This window comes from Mauremys reevesii, linkage group 2 (genome assembly GCF_016161935.1).
Source record: "Mauremys reevesii isolate NIE-2019 linkage group 2, ASM1616193v1, whole genome shotgun sequence".
Classification (NCBI taxonomy): Eukaryota; Metazoa; Chordata; order Testudines; family Geoemydidae; genus Mauremys; species Mauremys reevesii.
The window spans coordinates 212,485,777-212,507,026 of record NC_052624.1 but is presented as its reverse complement, the minus strand read 5'-3'; the positions used below and the strand labels follow the sequence as shown (position 1 = coordinate 212,507,026).

Genomic DNA, 21,250 nt, shown 5'->3' with positions numbered 1-21,250 from the left:
TGTATTGGAAACTTTTAGTGTGTTCTAGCATGGTCCGCACAGGCTAATTAGTGCACAATATGCTAGTGTTAAAGCACTGCGTAGAAAAGCCCCTAGTCTGAGAGACTTCTCTGATAAATCAAACTGGAACTTCTAAAAAAAATTCCTGTGCTTCATCAGAAATAGTAGCTGCCTTTGCAAGTGGAGTATCTGACAATTTGGACTTCATCTTCCCATCTCTTCTCTACCTTTATTCTGGTCTCCTTCATGACTCCTTTTTTAAATAGGTAATGGGAAGGAGGAAGCAATGAGAGAGGTAGAGTTGAAATCCAAGTTGCCAGTTTGGGAACTTGCAGGTCCATTTCAGCGGTTTGGAGGTAGCTGACTTATCCGAGCAGCTCGATTGGCTTTTCTTGGTGTAGTTCAGTTGAGTTATCCAGAATAAAGGGAATAACTGTTTAATTTTAAAATCAAAGAGGCCTATTTTAAAGATTTCATTTGTGGAGTTTGGGGCAGGGGGAGGTGTGATTGATTAGCCGTAGGAAACCAAAGAAAAATGAGAAATAGGACAAAGTTTACAAAAAGAAAGCATGTAAAAATATTTACTAACTGCAGAGGAAATATTTTCCTAAAAAATAAGACCAAGTTAATTACTCCTGAAGAGTAATCATGACAAATTTGGAGACTAAGTTCAATTAAAGTGTGAAGCAAGGATTTTGTTATTCTTACTTTACGTTCCGATTTTAATTGCAAGTTTAAGTATGAAATCACTCCTCATGTCTCCATAATTGTTGCGGTGTTGATTTTTTTTTACTTGTTTTAAGTCCCTGATTACATTTTAGTATGTTGCGTGCTTTAGTTAACTCTTCCTTCTGTATGTATAGCATTTAGTTGGAAAATGAATAATTGTCATTTTAATTTAGTTTTGTATCATACAAGTATCTGTTGAGCCATTTCTCTTATTGGTCTTGGTCTTCTAAAATACTGTTAAGAACACTGTCTGTATTTTGCAAATGGTAGATGTCAATAGCTTGTACTTAATTTCTTTTTTGCCCTTATTGTGAATTTAGCTTTTTAAAAATACTTTAAACCAGGATAATGATTAATTACCACTTGCAGAATTCAAACATTGATTTATTACAACTGTATTGTATTCATAATCCATGTATCATAATGGATTATTTTGAATGAGGTATTTTCCATTTAAACATTCTGTGAAGAATAACTTATTGGTTGTTACAAGGGAACCTGTAATTTTAAAAATAATATTTAAAAAATCTTCATCTGTTTTTGGAAAAAAAGTCGTGGTTTATTAAAATAGGAAGAACTCTAGTAATCCAACTTACTTTTCACAATCTCTGCTTATTTACATGCTTCACAAAACAATCACTCTATATTTGACTCTTAGTCCTCATCCTCAAAGGAAACCTGCACAACACCTTCAAAAGATGAGCCTGGGAGCTTAAATTAATGACTCTGCTAGACACTAAAAATCATGGACTGAATAGAGACACTGGATTTATGGCTTATTACAACAATCTATAACCTATTAAATCCCCACCCCCCACACACACACCTTTTTTTTTCTCTCCTTTCCCACCTATGATTGGAGAGTGTTAACAGGCCACTTCACCTTGAATGATCTCTTGAAATGTGTTAACTACTTATACTAAACAATGGGTTCCACCTTGTATTTAGCTGTGACACTGAGAAAATTTCCTTAGACCTGAAGAAGAGCTCTGTGTAAGCTGAAAAGCTTGTCTCTCTGACCAACAAAAGTTGGTCCAATAAAAGATATTACCTCACCACCTTGTTTGTCTCATATTTCAAGTGTCTTTTAGATGGACAATAAATGTCAAGCAAATATAATCTAGTTGAACACTGACAAAAAAACCCCAACATATTTCTTATACACTCTGGCTGTGTTCTTTATAGATGAAATAGGAGGTGGAAACCAGAGGGAAACGAAAATTTCTAAATTTCCCCACAATAATGATGCTGTTAATCAATTGTCATAAAAATACATTCACAGGGATACCACCTACAGTAAGGAAATTATTCAAAATTCTTCATAGAAAAAGTAAGGTAGGAGGTAACACAATCATCCAGAATTGTTTTCATTTTTGAAATAGTTTGTAAATCTTGATGTCATCTTTGCTAATTAATGGTGATCAGCTTGGTAGCATAGAACATAAGAATGTTTATATTGGGTCAGACCAATGGTCTGTCTAGCTCAGTATACTGTCTTTTGACAGTGATCAATGTCAGGTGGTTCGGAAGGAAGGAATAGAACAGACAATCATAAAGTGATTCATCCCCTCTCATCCACTCCCAGCTTCTGGCAATCAGAGGCTAGGAACACTCAGAGCCATAGATACACCTATCCTCCCTGAACTTATCCAGTTCTTTTTGAACTATGCCAATGAATTCCACAGATTCATTATGCATTGTGTGGAAAAAGTACTTCCTTTTGTTTGTTTTAAACATGCTGCCTATTCATTTCATTGGGCGAGCCCTGGTTCTTGTGTTGTTTATTCCTTCACATAACACTTTCCTATTGTCTTCCACAACAGTCACGATTTTATAGACCTGCATCATATGCCCCTTTAGTCATCTCTTTTCCAAGCTGAAAAGTCACAATCTTTATAATCTTTCTTCATATGGAAGTTGTTCCATACTCTTAATCATTTTTTGTTGTCCTTCTCTGTACCTTTTCCAATTTTAATATATATCTTTTGATATGGGGTGATCAGAACTACACACAGTATTCAAGGTGTGGCATACTATGGATTTAAATAGTAGCATTATGATACTTTGTCTTATTTTATTAATGTCTTATTAGCTATCTCTTTCCTAATGGTTCCTAACATTATTAGCTTTTTTACTGCTGCTGCACATTGAATGGATGTTTTCAGAGAATGATGGACAATGAATCTATAATTTCTTTCTTGAGTGGTAACAACTAATTTAGACCGAACAACTAATATAAGGGGGAGGAATAGCTCAGTAGTTTGAGCACTGGCCTGCTAAACTTAGGGTTGTGAGTTCAGTCCTTGAGAGAGCCATTTAGGGATCTGGGACCAAACAAAAAACCTGTCAGGGACAGTACTTGGTCCTGCTAGTAAAGGCAGGGGATTGGGCTCAATGACCTTTCAAGGTCCCTTCCAGTTCTATGAAATAGATTTATCTCCATTTATTAGACCCATCATTTTGTATGTATAGTTGGAATTCAATTTCCAGTGTTGATTACTTTGCATTTATCAACATTGAACATCATCTGCCATTTTGTTGGCCAGTCATCCATTTTTGTGAGATCCCTTTGTAATTCTTAGGTCCAAAGCAGAGTACAATCTTTAGTAATTTTGTATCATCTGCAGATTTTGCCACCTCACTGTATACCCCTTTTTCCAGATAATTTATGAATATGTTGAACAGCACTGGTTTCAGTACAGATCCCTAGGAGACATTGCTGTTTACGTCACTTCATTTTGAAAACTGTCCATTCATTCCTGCCCTGTTTCCTATTTTTTAACCAGTTACTGATTTAGGAGAGGACCTTCCCTCTTATCCCATGACTGCTTACTCTGCATAAGGTCCCTCACCAAAGGCTCTTTATGAAAAGATACATCTATATCTACTGGATCACCCTTGTCAACATTTGTTGACCTCTCCTGTATCACCCCCCCCCCCCACACACACACACAAATACTCCGGGCTCCAGGAATTCTAATAGATAGTTGAGGAATGATTTCCCTTTACAAAAGCCATGCTGGCTCTTCCCCAGTAAATTGTGTTTATCTGTGTACCTGGTAATTCTGTTCTTTGCTATAGTTTCAACCAATTTGCCTGGTACTGAAGTTAGGTGTAATGGTTTTTATTTTCTAGGATCACCTCTGGAGCCTTTTTTTTTAAAAAATTGTCACATTGGCTACTCTCTAGTCATCTGGTACAGAAGCTGATATAAAGGATAGGTTATATACTACAGTTGGTGTTTCTACAATTTCACGTTTGAGTTCCTTCAGAACTCTTGGATACCATCTGGTTCTGGTGACTTATTACTGTTTAATTTATCAATTTGTTCCAAAACCTTCTCTACTGACACCTCAATCTTGGACAGTTCCTCAGATTTGTCACCTAAAAAGAATGTCTCAGGGGTGGAAATCTTTCACATCTTCTGCAGTGAAGACTAATGCAAAGAATTCATTTAGCTTCTCCTCAGTTGCCTTATCTTCCTTGAGTACTACATTAGAACCTCGATCGTCCAGTGTCCCCACTGATTATTTGGCATGCTTCCTGCTTCTGATTTTTATTTTGCTGTTGTACCAAAATTGTTTTCAAAACTGTATTTGTAGATTTCTTAACTTCTGATAATCTTGTCATTTCTACTTACTAGTTTTCTAGGAGCCTCCACTGGGTTTAGAAGCTGCAGAATAGCATGTGGAAGTGCCTATAAAGCTTACAAAGAATGCATCCAAATGCAGAAGTCCAAGTGTTCATAGCACACAACTTGAAAGCTTACAGCATCCAGCTTTTCTAAAAATATTCAAAAGCACTACTTCAAATTTAGGAGAGAGAAAGAAATCAAATATTTTTATATGTTTTTCCAAAAAGTCACTGAAGACTTTCACAAATGAAATTTCTTACTTTCCTACCACCCAAGAATTGGCAAAAATATTCTCACTTAATTGAGGACCAGGTATCAAATCTCAGGTGAATTGATGTAGATTCAGCACGTTTATAAGTTAGTTGTTGTTGGAGATGAAAAAGTGTCTTTTGAACCTTTAAAAAAGTGTTTGAGTTCTGAAATCAAATCTTGCTTGCTACAGTGGAGATAATAGTAGCTCTGAAATGTCTGCACCATGTCAGTGGAGTGCTACCATAATCTTATTTCAGCAGTGTAAATTGTTTCCAATATGTTTCTTCAAAATTCCAAGAGTCATCATTGTTGCCACTATGTACATATAAAAACACTTTGAAGTTACTGGGCCACACCATTGAGCCGTTACATAGGCAAACAGCAGTATTGCCAAACCAAAGCACACACACAAAAAAGGAAGGCCCTAAACACTCATGATATTTCTTTAAAAAATAAATTTTGGGTTCTTTTCATTTGTCTTCAGATTTCTGAGCCTGTAGAGAGCAATTGGTTATGTTTTCAAGCTTTTCTCAATTACCATGAAGACTAAAAGCTCTGCTTTTCAGAAATCGCAGCTTTCATCTACAGTTTCTTGCTTCCAAAAGCTAGGGTTTAAGAAAAATGCCAAATTTTGCTTAACTTATGATAAAATTGTAAGAGTTGTCAACAATGAAAAAGTATTATCAATTTTCTACTTATGGAGGGGAAAAGTGACATTTTTACGTTGGCAAAACCAATTTGGGAATATTATTCACCCCAAATTTGGCACTACACCTTTCTTTGGAAACAGTCTTCTCTCTTCCTTCCTCTCTGTCTCATTACTCCTAGAATACCCTGGAAAACATGTCTCTCAATTTTTGCTAGGGTAACTAGTTTACCAAAAGACCAGCACTAAGAATTTAAAAACTGGTTAAACTACTGCGCTCTTCTTAATAGATGTTTTGTGCTAATGCTACTATTCCCAATAGACAGAAATAATTACCATTTATTTTCATTAAGATAAATCAAGCTCCAGGAGACATCCTACTAAGGGAGCGATATTGATATAGCATTTCTCTGCTAAATACATAATACACCTCTACCCTGATATAACGTGATCCTCCGGAGCCAAAAAATCTTAACGCGCTATAGGTGAGACTGTGTTATATCGAACTTGCTTTAGCCTCCCTGCTCCTTGTCCCCTGACTGCCCCCTCCAGAGACCCCCATCCCTAATCACCCCCAGGACCCTGCCCCCTGACAGGCACTCACTGGCAGTGGCGGGAAGTGGAGCAGCCTGGCCCCAGCCCGCTCCACTCTACCAGCTCCCAGCCGCGGCGCTCTGCTTCCTACTGCCAGTGAGTGCGGGGAGGTTGGAGAAAGGACGCCTCTCATACTCACCTGTGGCGGGAAGCGGAGTGCTGTGGCCCCAGGCCGCTCCGCTTTCCTTGCACCAGCCCCAGCCATGTCGTTTGGGCGGTGTGGGGGATTGGGGAAAGGTCCTGCGTTCACCAGCAGCGGCAGAAGCAGAGCAGCCTAGCCCCAGCCCGCTCCGCTCCACCAGCTCCCTGCCGCAGGTGAGTATGGGGGGCGCCTTTTCCCCAATCTCCCCGCACTCACCAGCGGTGGGAAGTGGAGCACCGCAGCTGAGAGCTGACATGCTGATCTGCTGGAGCGCTGCTTTACCGCGTTGTATGCGAACCTGTGTTATATCGGGTCGCGTTATATCAGGGTAGAGGTGTACTTCAATAGTATTTTATTTATATTATCCACAAGAAACAACATTAAAAGAACATTAAGGTTGTAAGTCAAGCACTCAAAAGTTAGGAAATGCCAAAATGAAGGTTGCCTTTGCCATCTTAATTTGGCCTCTTCTGCATATGGGTTTTTACATGGATTTTTTTTCCACGGGATCGCTGCCTCATTCAGTGCTCAAAAGGGACAGCGCTCACTGAGCGGATATGCAATATCTCTGTTTTATCTTCATTGTTCATCATGTGGCTTCATGCATTACCGGTATTTACTGCTTTGATTATAGAATTTCCTTTATGAGCTTTTCTATGGTTCTCATCACTGTAGTTCTGAGTGCTTCACAAAGACTAATGAATTTATTTTTAAAATATCCCATGACAGGGTGGATTTGATTTAATCCTAGTCAGGAAGACTCAATTGAATCATGGATTTCTACATAAAAGAGCATTCTTGTTGGTTGTGTTAACCTTAATACATATTCTTCATAACTCAGATGTAGGTTTAATTTTTAGAAGGTACACATTACACATTTTTAAGTGATTTATTTTGAAAAATTTTCAGATTAGTTTTACAGCTATGTCAGAAAATGAATGATTGGTTATTTAATTTACCAAAGGTAATTGAAGCAGATATTTATGAAGTCACTGGGAGGTGAACTATCTCCAATTCAACAGGTTAATCATTAATATTTGGAGGATTTTCTTGCCATGCTGTATTAGGAGGAGAACATCACCAGACAGACATTTAAATTGTTTTGTTTTAACTAAAACAACAACGTTAAGTATTCTGGATTTTTTTTCTTCAACAGCAAATATATAATATTTTAACAAAACAAGCATATGAATTTTTGAATTTAGTTAAACATTCAAGTTTTTTAAAATCAGGTTTGTTTTTGTTAAAATTGTTAACTAAAATAGTTAAATGAAATATTTAAAAAAAAATTTAGATTGATTATGTCAGCCAACTTAAAATACTGGCTTCTGCAGCTAACTCAGTTGTCTTCACCTTCATTTTCCTGTTTGTTCATAATCTGGAAAAGAAAAACAAGCTTTCCTGCTTTTTCAAATCTCAAACGATTTCTCAATTTGGAATGAATTAGTCCAAAGGAAGAAAATATTCTTTCTACACCAGCAGAAGAAGCTACTGCTGTTAAAAGTGAGATTATCACTTCAACAGATTCTGAATTCAAGTGCTTAAGTGACTTCCACCAGTTCACTGGTGTGACTTTCTTTAAAACATCATCAGCAAATATACATTTCTTGAATTCTTCACCCTTAGCTCTGAAGTTTATTATAGTTGGCATTATGGCTGGATGTCCATGTCATAGCCAACTCCACTTCTTCAGCAGTTAAGGTTTGTCCCTGGTACCGAGTATATTGGGACTATTTACAAGAAAATAAGCTTGAGATAGTGCTTGTCCCATTCGTTTTTTTAATGCTTGCAATTTAACTCCGTCATTGCATATTTCTCTTTTTTAAGATCTCACTCAGTTCCTTCCAAATTTCAACAGTGTCAGCAATAAAACAGCCATTTCCCTGCATTTTGTTCAAGGCTACAGAAATAGGCCTCAGGTTTCTCGGCATGTGTTCAACATTTCTCTTAAGCCCAATGTTGAGAACTTTGGCTGTGACAGTGCCATCTATTTTTTGATGATTTTGTTCACAAACTGTCATCAGATTAGGCCAGTTCTTGTTGTAGTGCTCAAAACAGTCCACTACTGAGTTCCAGAACACATCTTGTGGGAGAGTTAGCTTGGTTCCTCCCACTTTATATCCAAAGCGAGGAGTTCAAAAACCAAAGTACATCACATTATTTTTAGCTTGTAGTGTTGGAATATATGAAGGTATCCAAGGAAGGAGCCATATGATCATGAGGAGAAAGAGGGGCAGATTGGGAATATGGTGGGGCTTTGAAAGAACTGCTCTGAGATTCTTCTAGTGTAATCTCATCCCATTTTTACCAGAAAAATAAACGTTTTATTATAGGAGTCATGTTTTTAAAACGTTCATTTTAACCTTGAGGGACTGACCCCTGAGGGAAAACTAATTTAAAAACAAGTTACTTGCTTAAGGGTAAAGAGTTGTCATTGAATTATTAATTCATGTAATTGATTTTTACATTGGTTTCTTAGGGAAAAGTTTTCATCAATTGGAAAATCTTTTAAATACAAGATCAGGGAATTAATAGTCTCTAGAGATTACTTGAAAGGCTAGATACAAAAGCTTCAGACAAAGCAGAGAAGCTAGTAGGAAAAGCACCAGTTTGAACAGGTGGAATACAAAAGTGCTATTTTAAAGCTGACCACTTAAAGTAATGTTCCTTGGTATTTTAAAGAATATTAGAGGTAGAGTAACCATAACTTCAAACATGCTCCTGGTGCGAATTTGATTCTCACTCTTGGGTCTCAGACCTTCAGTGTGAGAATGGATGGGAACTCCCAAAACTTAAGGCAAAAACTTCTCAGTGTGACTAGTGATTCTGAATCCTTCCCCATGGACTAAATCTCAATACAATGGGAAGGCTTGCATGCCCCATGACCCTGAGAACTCTACTGGTGGCAGCATGACCACCTGGTATGGTGACCCATGCCAAACAAGAGCCAGCCTAAAGGCAGTCCACCAGCCCTCCTGTTTGGGGGTTGGGAGTGGGATAACACTCTACTCTTGTTTTGTTTTTTGTTTTTAAGTTTTTATGGGGATATTCGCTACTGTTTTTAATCAAAACATTTTGTGATACAATGTCAAATACCTTACAGAACTTTATCAGCCAAACTTGAAATCTCAAAAAATATCAAGTTAATTTGACAAGATCTATTTTTCATAAACCCATGTTGATTTGCATTAATTGCATTACCTTCTTTTAATTTTTTTAATTGTATCTTGTATCAGCCGCTCCATTATCTTGCCAGACATCAATGTCAGGCTTATAATTACCTGAGTCATCCCATTTACCCCTTTTAAATATTGGCACAACACTAGCTTTGTTCCAGCCTTCTGGAACTTCCCCAGTGCTCCAAATCAACGTTAATGGTCCAGTGAGCTCCTCCCTAGTTTTTTGAAAACTCTGGGATGCAAGTTATTTGTACCTGCTGATTTGAAAATACTTTAGTATCTTCTGTTTGTAGTCTTTTAGAGATACTAGTGGAATGGAACGAGTGTTATCACCATGTATTGAGGTTGTAGCCTCTGTTCCTCTCCTCCCCATGTGGAACAGAAATATTTATTTAATAGTTTTACCTTTTCTGCGTTATTATTGATAATTCTACCATTTCCATCTAGAAATGGACCAGTACCATTGTCAAGATCCTTTTTGTTCTTAAGAAGGATTTTTTAAAATATATTATTGTCCTTAATTCAGCTGGCCATGGATTCCTCTTTATGTCCCTTTGTTTCCTTTATCTTTTTTTTTTTTTTTTTACAATTTCTAGGTTCTGATTTATATTCATTACTATCAAGTTGTCCTTTCTTCCATTTGTTATATATTTTTAAAAAATGTATAGCTGCCTTCACTTTCCCTCTACACCAGGTCAGTTTTTTAACAAGCAAGCCCATCTTCCTCAGTTATGGGATTGTGGCTTTTGGGGCATCTCGTAAGGTGTTCTTAAATGACTTCCAATTATCATTTGCATTTTTCTGATTAAATTCTTCCTCCTAGCAGATTTGGCTCAAAATTGTTTTCAGCTTTATGAAATGGCTCTATTAAAACACTAAGGGTATGTCTACGGGTAGTGATCGATCTATTGGGGATCGATTTTATCGCGTCTAGTGTAGACGCGATAAAATCGATCCCCAATCGCTCTGCCGTCGACTCCGGAACTCCACCGCGGTGAGAGGCAGAAGCGGAATCGAAGGGGCAGCGGCAGCGGTCGACTTGTCACCGTCCTCACGGCCAGGTAAATTGACCTAAGATACGTGACTTCAGCTACATTATTCGCATAGCTGAAGTTGCGTATCTTAGGTTGACTCTCCCCCTCCCCCAGAGTAGACCTAGCCTAAGTGTCTGGGCTTTATTGGGCTTGCACATTATAAATATGATCAAAACTTGATTACTTGTACTTAAGCTGCCATTTATTTTTTAGTTCTGTGATCAGTTCCTCTTTATCTGTTAGGAACAAGGTCTAATAAGGAATTCCATCTTGTTGCTACACTTTTTGTGTTAGGATAGTATCATCTGTAATGTTTAGAAAGTCCCAGGATGTTTTAGTTCTGGCAGTGTGAGAGCTCTAGCAAATGTCACTCAAATTGAAGTCCCCCATGATTACACAGTTTTTTGTCTTAAATATTATAGGAAGGTGCATAAGGAGGTGGTCATCCTTTTCCCTAGTGTGATTTGGTGGTCTGTAGTAGACATGAAATAATACCCCATTTTTGCTTTATATCTGTTGGACTATTGAACCATACCAGGTCAGACCAGTGGCCCATCTAGCCCAGTATCCTCTGTTCTGACAGTGGTCAATGCCAGATGTGGAGAAAATGAATAAGGAAGTGTTGTTTACAGCTTCTCTTAAGACAAGAACCAAGGATCACCCAATGAAATTCATAGGCAGTTTTAAAACAAACAAAAGGAAGTACTTCATACAATACACAGTCAGCCTGTGGAATTCATTCCCAGGGAATGTAGTGAAGGCCAAAAGCATAACTGGGTTCAAAAATGAATTAGATAACTTCATGGAGGATAGTTCCATCAATGGCTGTTAGCCAAGATGGTCAGGGATGCAACCCGTCCTCTGGGTGTCCCTAAACTTCTGACTGCCGGAAGCTGGGACTGGATGAGAGGGGATGGATCCACTTGATAATTACCCTGTTCTGTTCATTCCCTTTGAAGCATCTGGCATTGGCCACTGTCAGAGGATATGGTCATTCTTATGTTCATAAGCATTTTGAATTATCAGTGACTTGGAAACAGGTAAGGCAGTTTTTGACATAAAGTGCCACTGTCCTTACCCTTTTGCCTGCTTGATCCTTCCTAAATAGGTTATAACCATTGGTTTTAACATCCAATTGTGTGAATCATCCCACCAGGTTTCAGTAATACCAACTAGATCAAATTTATGCTTCTGTAGTGTTGAACCCTTCTTTATTCTTTCAGAGAGAACCAAGTGGCAAATGGTTTTCTTATCCCATGGGAATAGATTTAAAAAAAAAATTCTTATCCTGAATTTGGATGAAAGGTCAATCTAAAAAATTTTCATTCTTTTTTTTTTTAATGGGTTCATCAAAACATTTCATTTGGATTTTGACTCTTTTAAACACTTTTCTAATGTAAATTAACTCTAAATTTTGAAACAAAAGTAATTTTGACTTCTCAAAATGACCTCTTTTTGTTTAGAAGTCAAAATGGGAAATTTATAGAAACTATTTTCTATTAACAGTTTTGGTTTTGATGACCTAACGCTTTCTGATTGGGGGTGGAAAAATGTCAAAAAAAAAAAAATCCTGCTAGCTCTGCTTTGCAGGCCTTCATAACTTTCCCCCTAATGATGAGGGATTCAAAATCCCACCTGGTTTTGTTAGGATGTTCTTTTTCTTAACTAGCCAAACTTTTATTTTTTATTCTTCCTTTTATGCGGATGCAGCCTTAAATTTTGGGTTTGCATTGCAGGTGGCTTGTAGGCATCTGATCCCCTCTTTATTAAATTACAAAATGAAACAAACAAAACCCAAAACAAAATAACAGTGACAAAAAACACTGATTGTATAGCATTGACCTCTATCTTCCTTGCTTTCTAATGCAGTATGCATTACTGATCATTTTATTAAATGGACATGTTCCTTGTATTGCTTACCATCATCACAGGATTTTCACTCTTAAGGGAAAACTAATCACCTTGTTGTTCTGTATATTTGAAGGTGTATGACAAAGGATTTTCTTTCTTCCTCTCAGGGTCTGGAGGTTTAATTTTTGAGTATGGAGTACAGAGCAACAGAGAAAAGAAATCAGGCTTACAGCAAAAAGGAAGAAGAGAAAATTTTATATGTTGTTGTGCTTGTTTTGGTGGAATCATATGGTCAAAATAGCAATTAATAATTTTAAATGACCACTGCATTAAGACACATGAAGGTGTATGTTTTAAATCAATTATAATGTGCTTGTGGCCTCTTGCCTTTTGCCACCTGATTCCTGTATTGGTCAGTCAATAAACACACATTGTCTTAAAGTTTGTTATACTTAGTACATACAGATGTCAAAGAGGACTGAACAGTTTTATGGTAAAATTACATTGAAATGTCCAACCAGGAAAGAAGGAAATATGAAATTTAGCTGTCAGTCACGGAAAAATAAAATCTTTGTTGATTTCCATCCATCCATCTATCTATCTATCAATGGTCAAGATGCTCGGTTATGCTCCCTAATCTGAGGGGAGAGGCCCCTGAGAGTGGTGAATGTTATAAAGGCAAGATTTTTCAAAGCGTTCTCCTCCTCTGATGGTGCTTGTTTGACATAAAGGAGATGATGGTTTTGGTATTTGTGTACTGCCCATCATCACCTCTGCCAACAAATTCATATAGATGTGAATAATATGATGGATAGAATTCTCAACTGGTTTGCTTTGAAAATGGATTTTTAGCTATTTTTATTGCAGTTTAACAGCTGGAAATATGAGTCAGTGCCACGTGATCAGCCAGCTTTCTGTGGACCAGAAAGTGTTCTGTGGACCATAGGTTAGGAACCACTGTTCAAAAGCTTTTATTGGGGAGTCCTTATTAGTGACACTATGTTGCTATGCTGTAAGTAGTCAGTAGAGACATTTTTCAAAAGCATGAGTCTTTGCATGCTTGGCATATGTGAAAGGACAGAGATGATCTACTTTGCTACCAGGTATGAAAACTGATTTTCAAAAGGAATTTGTCCATCCACTTGTAAATTACTGAAGTCGTATGGATCCAGTTTAGGTTTATGCCTATTTAGAAGGCAACAGAACATTTTATCTTTCAGATTTGTGTGTCCTTCTCGCTTTTCTATTCAGGCCAAAGATAGTATTATATGAGCTCTGTATATGGCTTTGATTAGTGATATGAGAGCAGGATTCTTGGTTCTGTTACTGATGTGCTGTCGTCTTGTGTGAATCAGTTAAATTTTCTGTACCTGAGTTTACCAACCTGGAATGTCTCTAATAACTACTTCACAGAGAAACTGACTTTTAGTACAGCAGAACCCTGTTTAGCTGATCTAATTGAGACTGGAGCCCAGATCAGATAATAAAAAGTTCAGGTAATCTGAAGAATGGGAAAGTGTGAGGCTGCAGCACTATCTAGAGACCACAGGAGATCACCCACTTCTGAACCTGTGTGTGCTGATTCCTTGATTAATATGGAGAGCCAGATAATGGAGGATCCAGTAAACAAGATTCTACTGTAATTTGAGATTTTTCAATGATTGGTGTTCTATAATTGTAAAATGGCATAGCTGCTGTTTAATACTTCCACCTGGTGGTGAATGAACAGAGGTAAATCTTAGCATACTCTTACAAACAGTTAAGAAGTAGGAAATAGATGCTTTTGTGGGTTACATTTATTTCTCTTCTAAAAATACCTCTCTCTCTCTCTCTCTCCTCTAAAATATATATAACTTACTAGGGGTAAATTGATTTTTAATGCTGTATCTTAATAGGTTTTTTGCAGGGTGGAGGAAAATGAAACTGTGTTAATAAATAGTAATTGAAACTTAACTTTATATTTTTATCCTTTCAGTTAGGTCTAGGAATATGAATTAATATTTTTCCTCATCTTTATTTTGATTTTTACCCTAAATATTTTTAGGTTTTACTCTGTGGATCCTACTCTTGGTCTAATAGGTTTTTGAGGGCTAACCTTGAACACTGAGATTGTTCAGTATTGATTTGATGACATTATACATTGGTAAATACAAAATAAAATGAAATACTATTGAATTAAGTTTAATATGAAATAGTCACTTTTGTGTTTAACAGCAAACACCTATCTCTTTATGGTGCAAGCTCGAGGCATAATGTTGAGAGAAAACGTGAAAACAATAGGACATCTGATCAGATTGTACACTAATAAAAATGCTACTGTGAATGGCACAGGTAAGAATGTTTCCTATTTAATTATTAAAAACAAGTGGTCCGTTTCTTCATGACAATGACATAGCTTGCTTATACATAGGTTTACAGAAACCTAGATCTAAGCACCCTTCATTCACCCCTCCCCCCCAATACTCTCCCAACTTTGAGGAGTAATAGGGAAGGGAAGATTGGTTACTCTTTACAAAGTCACTTGTGAAACTGAAGTTAAGTCTTCTTTAAGAAATAGGTTTATCAAGAGCTGGGGTAAATAGATCAGAATTCATGAGGATCAACTTGATAAAAGTTCAGAGAATGTTTTTATCTTCACTGTCGGAACTTGCAGCAAACATAAAGTTTATGCAGTGATGTCAGGATAAGATGCAAAACAATTCCCCCCGCTCCCCCGCCGCCAGCGTAGTGATATATTGATGAGAAATCTTTGGGAAACTTTCATTTTTACAAGAATAAACTGTTTTGTTTTTTTTTCTTTAAGATTATCCTGAAGGCAACAATTCCAGTGACTACCTTGCTCAAACAACAATGTATCTTCCAGAAAATTTCACATATTCTCCTTACCAGGCTTGTCCAGAAAAGCTGCCTTACATGAGTAAGTTTATAATCTTACCTTAATTTAGATCCTTATCTATTACATCTGGTTCTGTTAAACCAGAATGCAAACTGTTAACCAGAATTCTTGAATAAAACTCACTTGAACATATGTAATAATGCTTAGCAAAATTTGGCCCAATATTCTGACTAATACCTAATGTTCTGATATGCATTTTCTTCTGTGAAATGCGTTCTGGCATTTGTGCCACAATTAAGACAGTATTCAACACCTACAGTTAGAGTGCATCTGCTTTCTTGAATTAGAGGCTTTGGAGAATTGTTACCTAGAATTTTTGGAGGTGAGAGTATTCTTGGTGGAAAACTGAATGAGACAAAAACAAGTTGCCTATATTTTCATCAGTTAATCAGAATTGCACCAACACTTGTGAAGCTGCATAAGATAGCAAAGTGAGTGCTTCAGAAGGTAAAAAAGTCCTAAATCCTGTTATAACTGAGCAGGCAACAGTTTCATAAAATGTGAAAAAAACATGAAAATAATTTATATGAAAAGTTAAGAAGATTAAGGTTTCAAAGTGAAGTACTTAGAAATTAAAAAGCAACAAAAGTTGCTCATGCAACCTTATTTCGTTTCTCGTGTATATACACTCAAAATCTTTTAGCATTAGATTAAAATCTTATCTTACATTCTGTTGTATTTATTTAGCTAGAATAAAGGGGCCAAAGGTGTTAACATAATCCAGTCACTGTCCAACACTGAACAGCGTTAAACAAGGTTCGGGGTTTGGTATACAGAGACTTCAGCCTGCTTAGTACGATGGCAAACATACCATTAAAAATCCTTTTAACCTTTATTTAAAGATAAAGAAAAAACAGTTAAAGCATTTCAAAAACAAACTTTTAAATAAAGTTTTCATTTTAACAGCACCCGTTGTTCCCTTTCCCTTTAGCTAGAGAGAATTTTTAGAAGGAAACCTCCTCTTGTTTGATGGTCTCTGAGATGTATAAAAGATTGTAATAACTGTCCCTTTGGGGGGAAAAAAGAAGACATTAGTTGAGATAGACTAACAACCACAACTATAGCCCGATCCCATTTCATTCCAGGTCATGCTTGAATTTCTGCTGGAGTTTTAGAAGTGGCAGTGTTATCTGGGTCTAGGGTGACCACACGTCCCGATATTATCGGGACAGTCCCGATTTTAACACATTTGTCCTGCGTCCCGACTGCACATCAGTTGGGACACCCTTTGTCCCGATATAAGGGATCACTCGCCATCACTGCCAAAGTGCCGGGGCTGGCATAGCGGCGCTTCCTGGGACAGCTCCCGGCAGGAGCCTGCAGTGCTGTACTGGCGGCCCCTAGGCACAGAGGCGGAGGGGGTCTCTGCGAGCTGCACAGGCTCCCTCCTGCCCAATCAGAGCTGCAGGGGTGGGGCTTGCAGGTGCCAGCCGCGGGCAGAGAGCCCTCCGCACCCCTCATCCCACCCCACCCGACCTGACCCAACCCAACCCAACCCTAGGAGCCAGAGGGACCTGTTGGATGCTTCCTGGGAGCCGCCCCAGGTAAGCACCGCCGGGACTCCCCACCCTTCTGGCTTTTAGGGTCAGGGCCCCGTGTGCGGCGCAGAGTGCCTGAGAGCACCGCCCCGGGCTCCCGCCTTCCTGGGAAGCGCAGGGATGATCACTTGATGATTATATGATCATTCCCCCTGAAGCACTTGGCATTGGCCACTGTTGGAAGACAGGATATTGTGCTAGATGGACCATTGATCTGACCCACTATGGCTGTTCTTATGTTTTTACAATTGAGTTTACAACTAGAGTAAATTTGTAGGCCTAATTATCACAACATCTCTCTAAAAAGTTTGACACAGGAAAGGGTTAGTGTGTGACCATGATATCATTGTACACTAGTTAAATATTAATTTAGAAAAATATTTCAATTACCTCTTATGATTCAATAATATCAAAATGTTATTGCTGATTATGCACTATATGTATCTTATGACTTTAGCCACAAATACAAAGTTTGTTTTTAATCTAAGCACTATACCCAGATATACAGATACTCCTTTTCTCAACCTATGTATTATATATTTTTTTTAACATTAGCTTTAATAAAAATTTTTAATCTGTAAGAAAGAAATTCCAAGCTAACTTTCAGAAGTCTCTCAACTTGTCTTCAAGGCTAAAAACATATTTTTTGACCCTCCTGATCATCCATTAATATATTAAATTCTCTCAAATCCATATTACATGAAATGGTATCTGACAGTCTGAGATTTCTGAATAGTTAACTATTTTTAAAGATAGATTGGATATAAAAGGACTAATCAATACAAGTACATAGGACATGTTTGGCAAGTCAGTAGTTAAAAATACAGAAACTGCTTCTTACTGAAAAATGAGATGAGTTGAAAAATAATGTTTTATCTATTGTTAAAGAACACATTCTGACTGAATTAATGATTTAATTTTACCTTACGGTACTAATATTACCCTAATTGAAATTACTACTTTATGACTTCAGGAATTTAGCTAAATGAAAAGTATGTTTGAGACTGAACTGATAAATTAATGTTAAAACTGAACTGCCTTAAAAAAATGATAAAACTTTGTAAATGTACAGGGTGGTAAATCAAATTGATTTAAAACATGATTTAAATCATCTCGCTAAACTACTCTAACATACCCATCTTCATCTTTTCACCTCACTAAATCATTCTTGAAACAGGCAGTGAAGACTACTTTGCCTGGAATCAAGTGCACTTTGACACAGTTTCAGGTTAGTTAGGTCAGTTGTCTTACTTTACCTACCTGAATTTAACCTGGGGACCCTGATCCTGGAAGAGATACTGTCCTATCATATTTTGCCCCAAACTTATGCTCTTAAAATACACACAGGGATTTTGCAGATATCAGCTGGTGACCTCTAGAACAGCTGGTTGAGAACTTCTGTATTAGAGCATAACCTGAAACAGAATATCTTATTGCAGCTCAGTGTTTTCCACAATTCCAAGACATCTGGGCTGCTCCTATCCACGCTGCAGCTCACAAAGGCAATCCATAGTTGCTGTTCCATGTGTGCTAGTCACACCCTTCTGCTCTTGCTTGCTGCCAGTTTCTCTGCCTTCATGGCATTGGTCAGTTGGCAATTGGTCAGTTGGTCAGTTTAGCTGCTTCTGCTTTCTTTTGTTTTTTTTCTCTTCTGTTTTTGGGTAGTAGCAGGCAGGATCTTCTACCTAACCCTTTTTCTTCCTGCCTGGGTTGAATTTCGGCATCTTGGTGACTAAACTGCAACAGCAGTTCCACGCTGCCAGGTTCTCTGCCTCCCCTCCCTCCCTGGCATGGCAGAACAGCTAAGGAAGCGCCAGTTCAAGTCCAAAAATCACTCTATTTGCAAGGCAGCCTTCACAGACTCAGCAGACAGTGAGGTGTGCCCTGCCTGCACCCAGTCTACCAACCTTAGCTCCGTTAGGGCACAGGGATTCGAGCTGGACAGGCTTACAGGGTCCGCTACCTGCCCCAGTAGCCTCAACTCTCACATGGGAAAACAGAACCTGGAGCCACAGAACTGAGCAGGGAGAGGCTTGAAGGATGAGGAGGACCCCATCCAGCTGCCTGGGGTACTCCTGAAACTCTGAAGAGAACAGCCTTGTGGGGCTACGCCAACTCTTAAAATGACTCTTTCCCTGGGGAAAGAAGCAGGTCTAATAAACAGCCCTTCTCACTCCCAATTTGAGCCTTCTCTAGGGGCTGAGACCCTGTAGGGGAGGAATGAGACAGAGAGCTCTATAGAGTTCTTCAGATGTTCTGGAAGGCATGCTATAAAAGACCTCATCAGAGCCACAACAGCTCCTTGTCCTGCAAGGCAGGCTACAAGGGCAGAGAAATCAAAAAAGAGAAGACAAACAGGAGGCATGTGCCTTCTGACTCTTACTCTTTATTCTCCCCCTCCTCCACAGAACAACTGTGGGGCTCTGAATATGAGCAGGGGAGACACAACAGAGATTCTTACTCCCTAAAAAGTTTGTGTCCACCATACAGATATAGCCTGAACAAGTTCCTGAGAGCAAGCCTGAAAGCAAATTCCTGCCCTCAGAATCCTCTTCTGAGGCATATTCCTCTGCATTCCTCCTTTGAGGATGTGATCATAGAGGAGTGGGAACAAGCCTGACAAAGGCAAACATCAGTAAAAATGACCTCCAGTTCTACGGACTGCAGGAGCCAAAAAGCTCCATTGCTGAGGTCCCAAAGGTCAATGCTGTTATTGAAGCCCTAGTAAGGGGTGTGGTTATCCCCTCAAGGAAAATTCTACCCTAAGGATCACACAGATAGGAAAGTGGAGGACACATTCAAAAAAGACTTTGAGGCCTCTTTGGCTACCTGAAAGACCATCTCTGACAGTGACATGCTTTACTAGGGCATCTCTCTTCTGGCTGGGATCTCATGGCTCTAAGGGACAGAGATCACCGTGATTCCAGCCCTACTCTTAAAAAAAAAAAAATTAAAAAAAAAAAAACCTCCTTAGCAACAGCATTTGTAGCTCTTCACAGTTCAGTGAATGTATCAAGCTTGTCAGCTAGAGACATGGCAAGATAGCTCAGCAGATGGGTGCCAGGTGTGGTTCTGCCTTGAAAAATGAATTCCCATTCTAAACAGGATCTATGCTTAGGAAAGTTTATAGTCTCCATCCTGTTTGAGGAAAAGCTGGAGCAACTGGTGGTGGAAAACATGGCAAAATCTGGGTAGACCCTCCCAGCCTCAGTAAGTGCCCTTAGGAGAGAATACAAACTTACATTCAGATAGGGACATCTTTCATCCGTCTTCCTTGCAGAAGTACCAATGAAGGGACAGCAGCTTCTCCAATAGTAAGTCCTGGAATCAAGGTTTTTAGGAGAAGGCCCAGAGACTGCTCCACAGCCTCCAAGGCCACCTTATGACAATGATTGGATGTGCCCACACCCATGGCTGAAGCTAGGAGGCAGAATTTCTCACTTCACAGAGCAGTGGTATGCATCCATAGCAGACAAGTGGGTGAAGGATATAGTGAGCTGAGGTACTCCCTTAGGATGAGATGGAGCCCTCAACTCTTCTTCATTCAGACCCCATAAAACACAAGCTGATCCAGAATGAGATTTCTTATGTGGAAGTAAGAGTATTAGAAAGTGTGCTCTCAGAAGAGAGATTCTTAGGCCTTGTCTACACTACAAGACTATTTCGAATCTACTTAAGTCGAATTTGTGGATTCGACCTTATGAAGTCGAATTTGTGTATCCACACTAAATACAGTAATTCGAATTTCTGAGTCCACATTAACGGGGCTGGCGTCGACTTTGGAAGCGGTGCACTGTGGGAAGCTATCCCACAGTTCCCGCAGTCCCCGCTGCCCATTGGAATGCTGGGTAGAGCCCCCAATGCCTGCTGGGGGGAGAAATGTGTCGAGGGTGGTTTTGGGTAACTGTCGTCATTGAACCGTCAATCACGCCATCCCTCCCTCCCTCCCTTAAAGCGCCTGCGGGCAATCTCTTCGTGCACTGTTCTGGTCAGTGATAGCCACATCACTGCAAGCATGGAGCCCGCTGCTATCATCGCCGTTTTCTCCTCCTCGCACTTTATCGTCCACCTCTTCCACAGTCAGCTGCTGAGCAATTGGGCTACTTTTCAATGGTGCTGCAAGCACTGGGGGACCATAGGGGACGTTTTACCAACATGAATGTCGGGTGGCCGGGCAAGGTTCGTCATGCGTGTGTTCTCAGGAACTGTGGGCTGCGCATACGCCTGCAGGAAGGTAGTTTCTTCCCGGACCACGAAATAACTGTTGGGGATGTGCAGACGCCTATAGTCATCCTAGGTGACCCAGCCTGCCCGCTAATGCACTTGCTCATGAAGCCCTATACAGGCGCCTGGGACAGCGACAAGGAACTCTTCTAATCCCAGCGATCAGCGAGCAGCGTGACCTGTGGCTGGTCAGTTTTTTTACAGAGAAGCTGAACGTGCCCCTGTTTCTTTACCCAGTTACTGTTGACTCTCCTCTTCGGTTACATACCCCGTTCACCCCGTTTCCCCCACTTCCAACACACGTGTAAAAATAAAATACATGTCACACTGTTACTTAAGAGAGGTTTCTTTATTCATGACTTTTCGTTAAAGGCTTGACACTGGGACGCAGACTGTGTTGGGTAGGGTGTGCGCTGATGTAAAGACCGCCTCTAAACTCAAGAAATGACAGGCTCCTGCTCCTACAGCGGTCCGCAGTGCCGAATGCTTCTTTCAACGGAGCCTGCCATCCTCTTTCGAATTCTGTGTGCT

The 21,250-nt window shown here is 39.2% G+C and overlaps 1 protein-coding gene across 3 annotated transcripts in view; it reads left to right on the top strand.

Moving 5' to 3' along the window:
* Nucleotides 1-21,250, top strand: part of B4GALT6 (beta-1,4-galactosyltransferase 6) — a 52,191-nt gene that overhangs the window by 8,417 nt on the left and 22,524 nt on the right. For 2 of the 3 annotated variants that reach the window (XM_039524961.1, XM_039524964.1), the window contains exons 2-3: nucleotides 14,276-14,392; nucleotides 14,865-14,978. In XM_039524961.1, the coding sequence (XP_039380895.1) occupies nucleotides 14,276-14,392; nucleotides 14,865-14,978 (231 nt within the window). Of the gene's footprint in view, nucleotides 1-14,105; nucleotides 14,205-14,275; nucleotides 14,393-14,864; nucleotides 14,979-21,250 lie in introns of those variants that run through there. The other variant, XM_039524963.1, reaches the window with a different exon arrangement.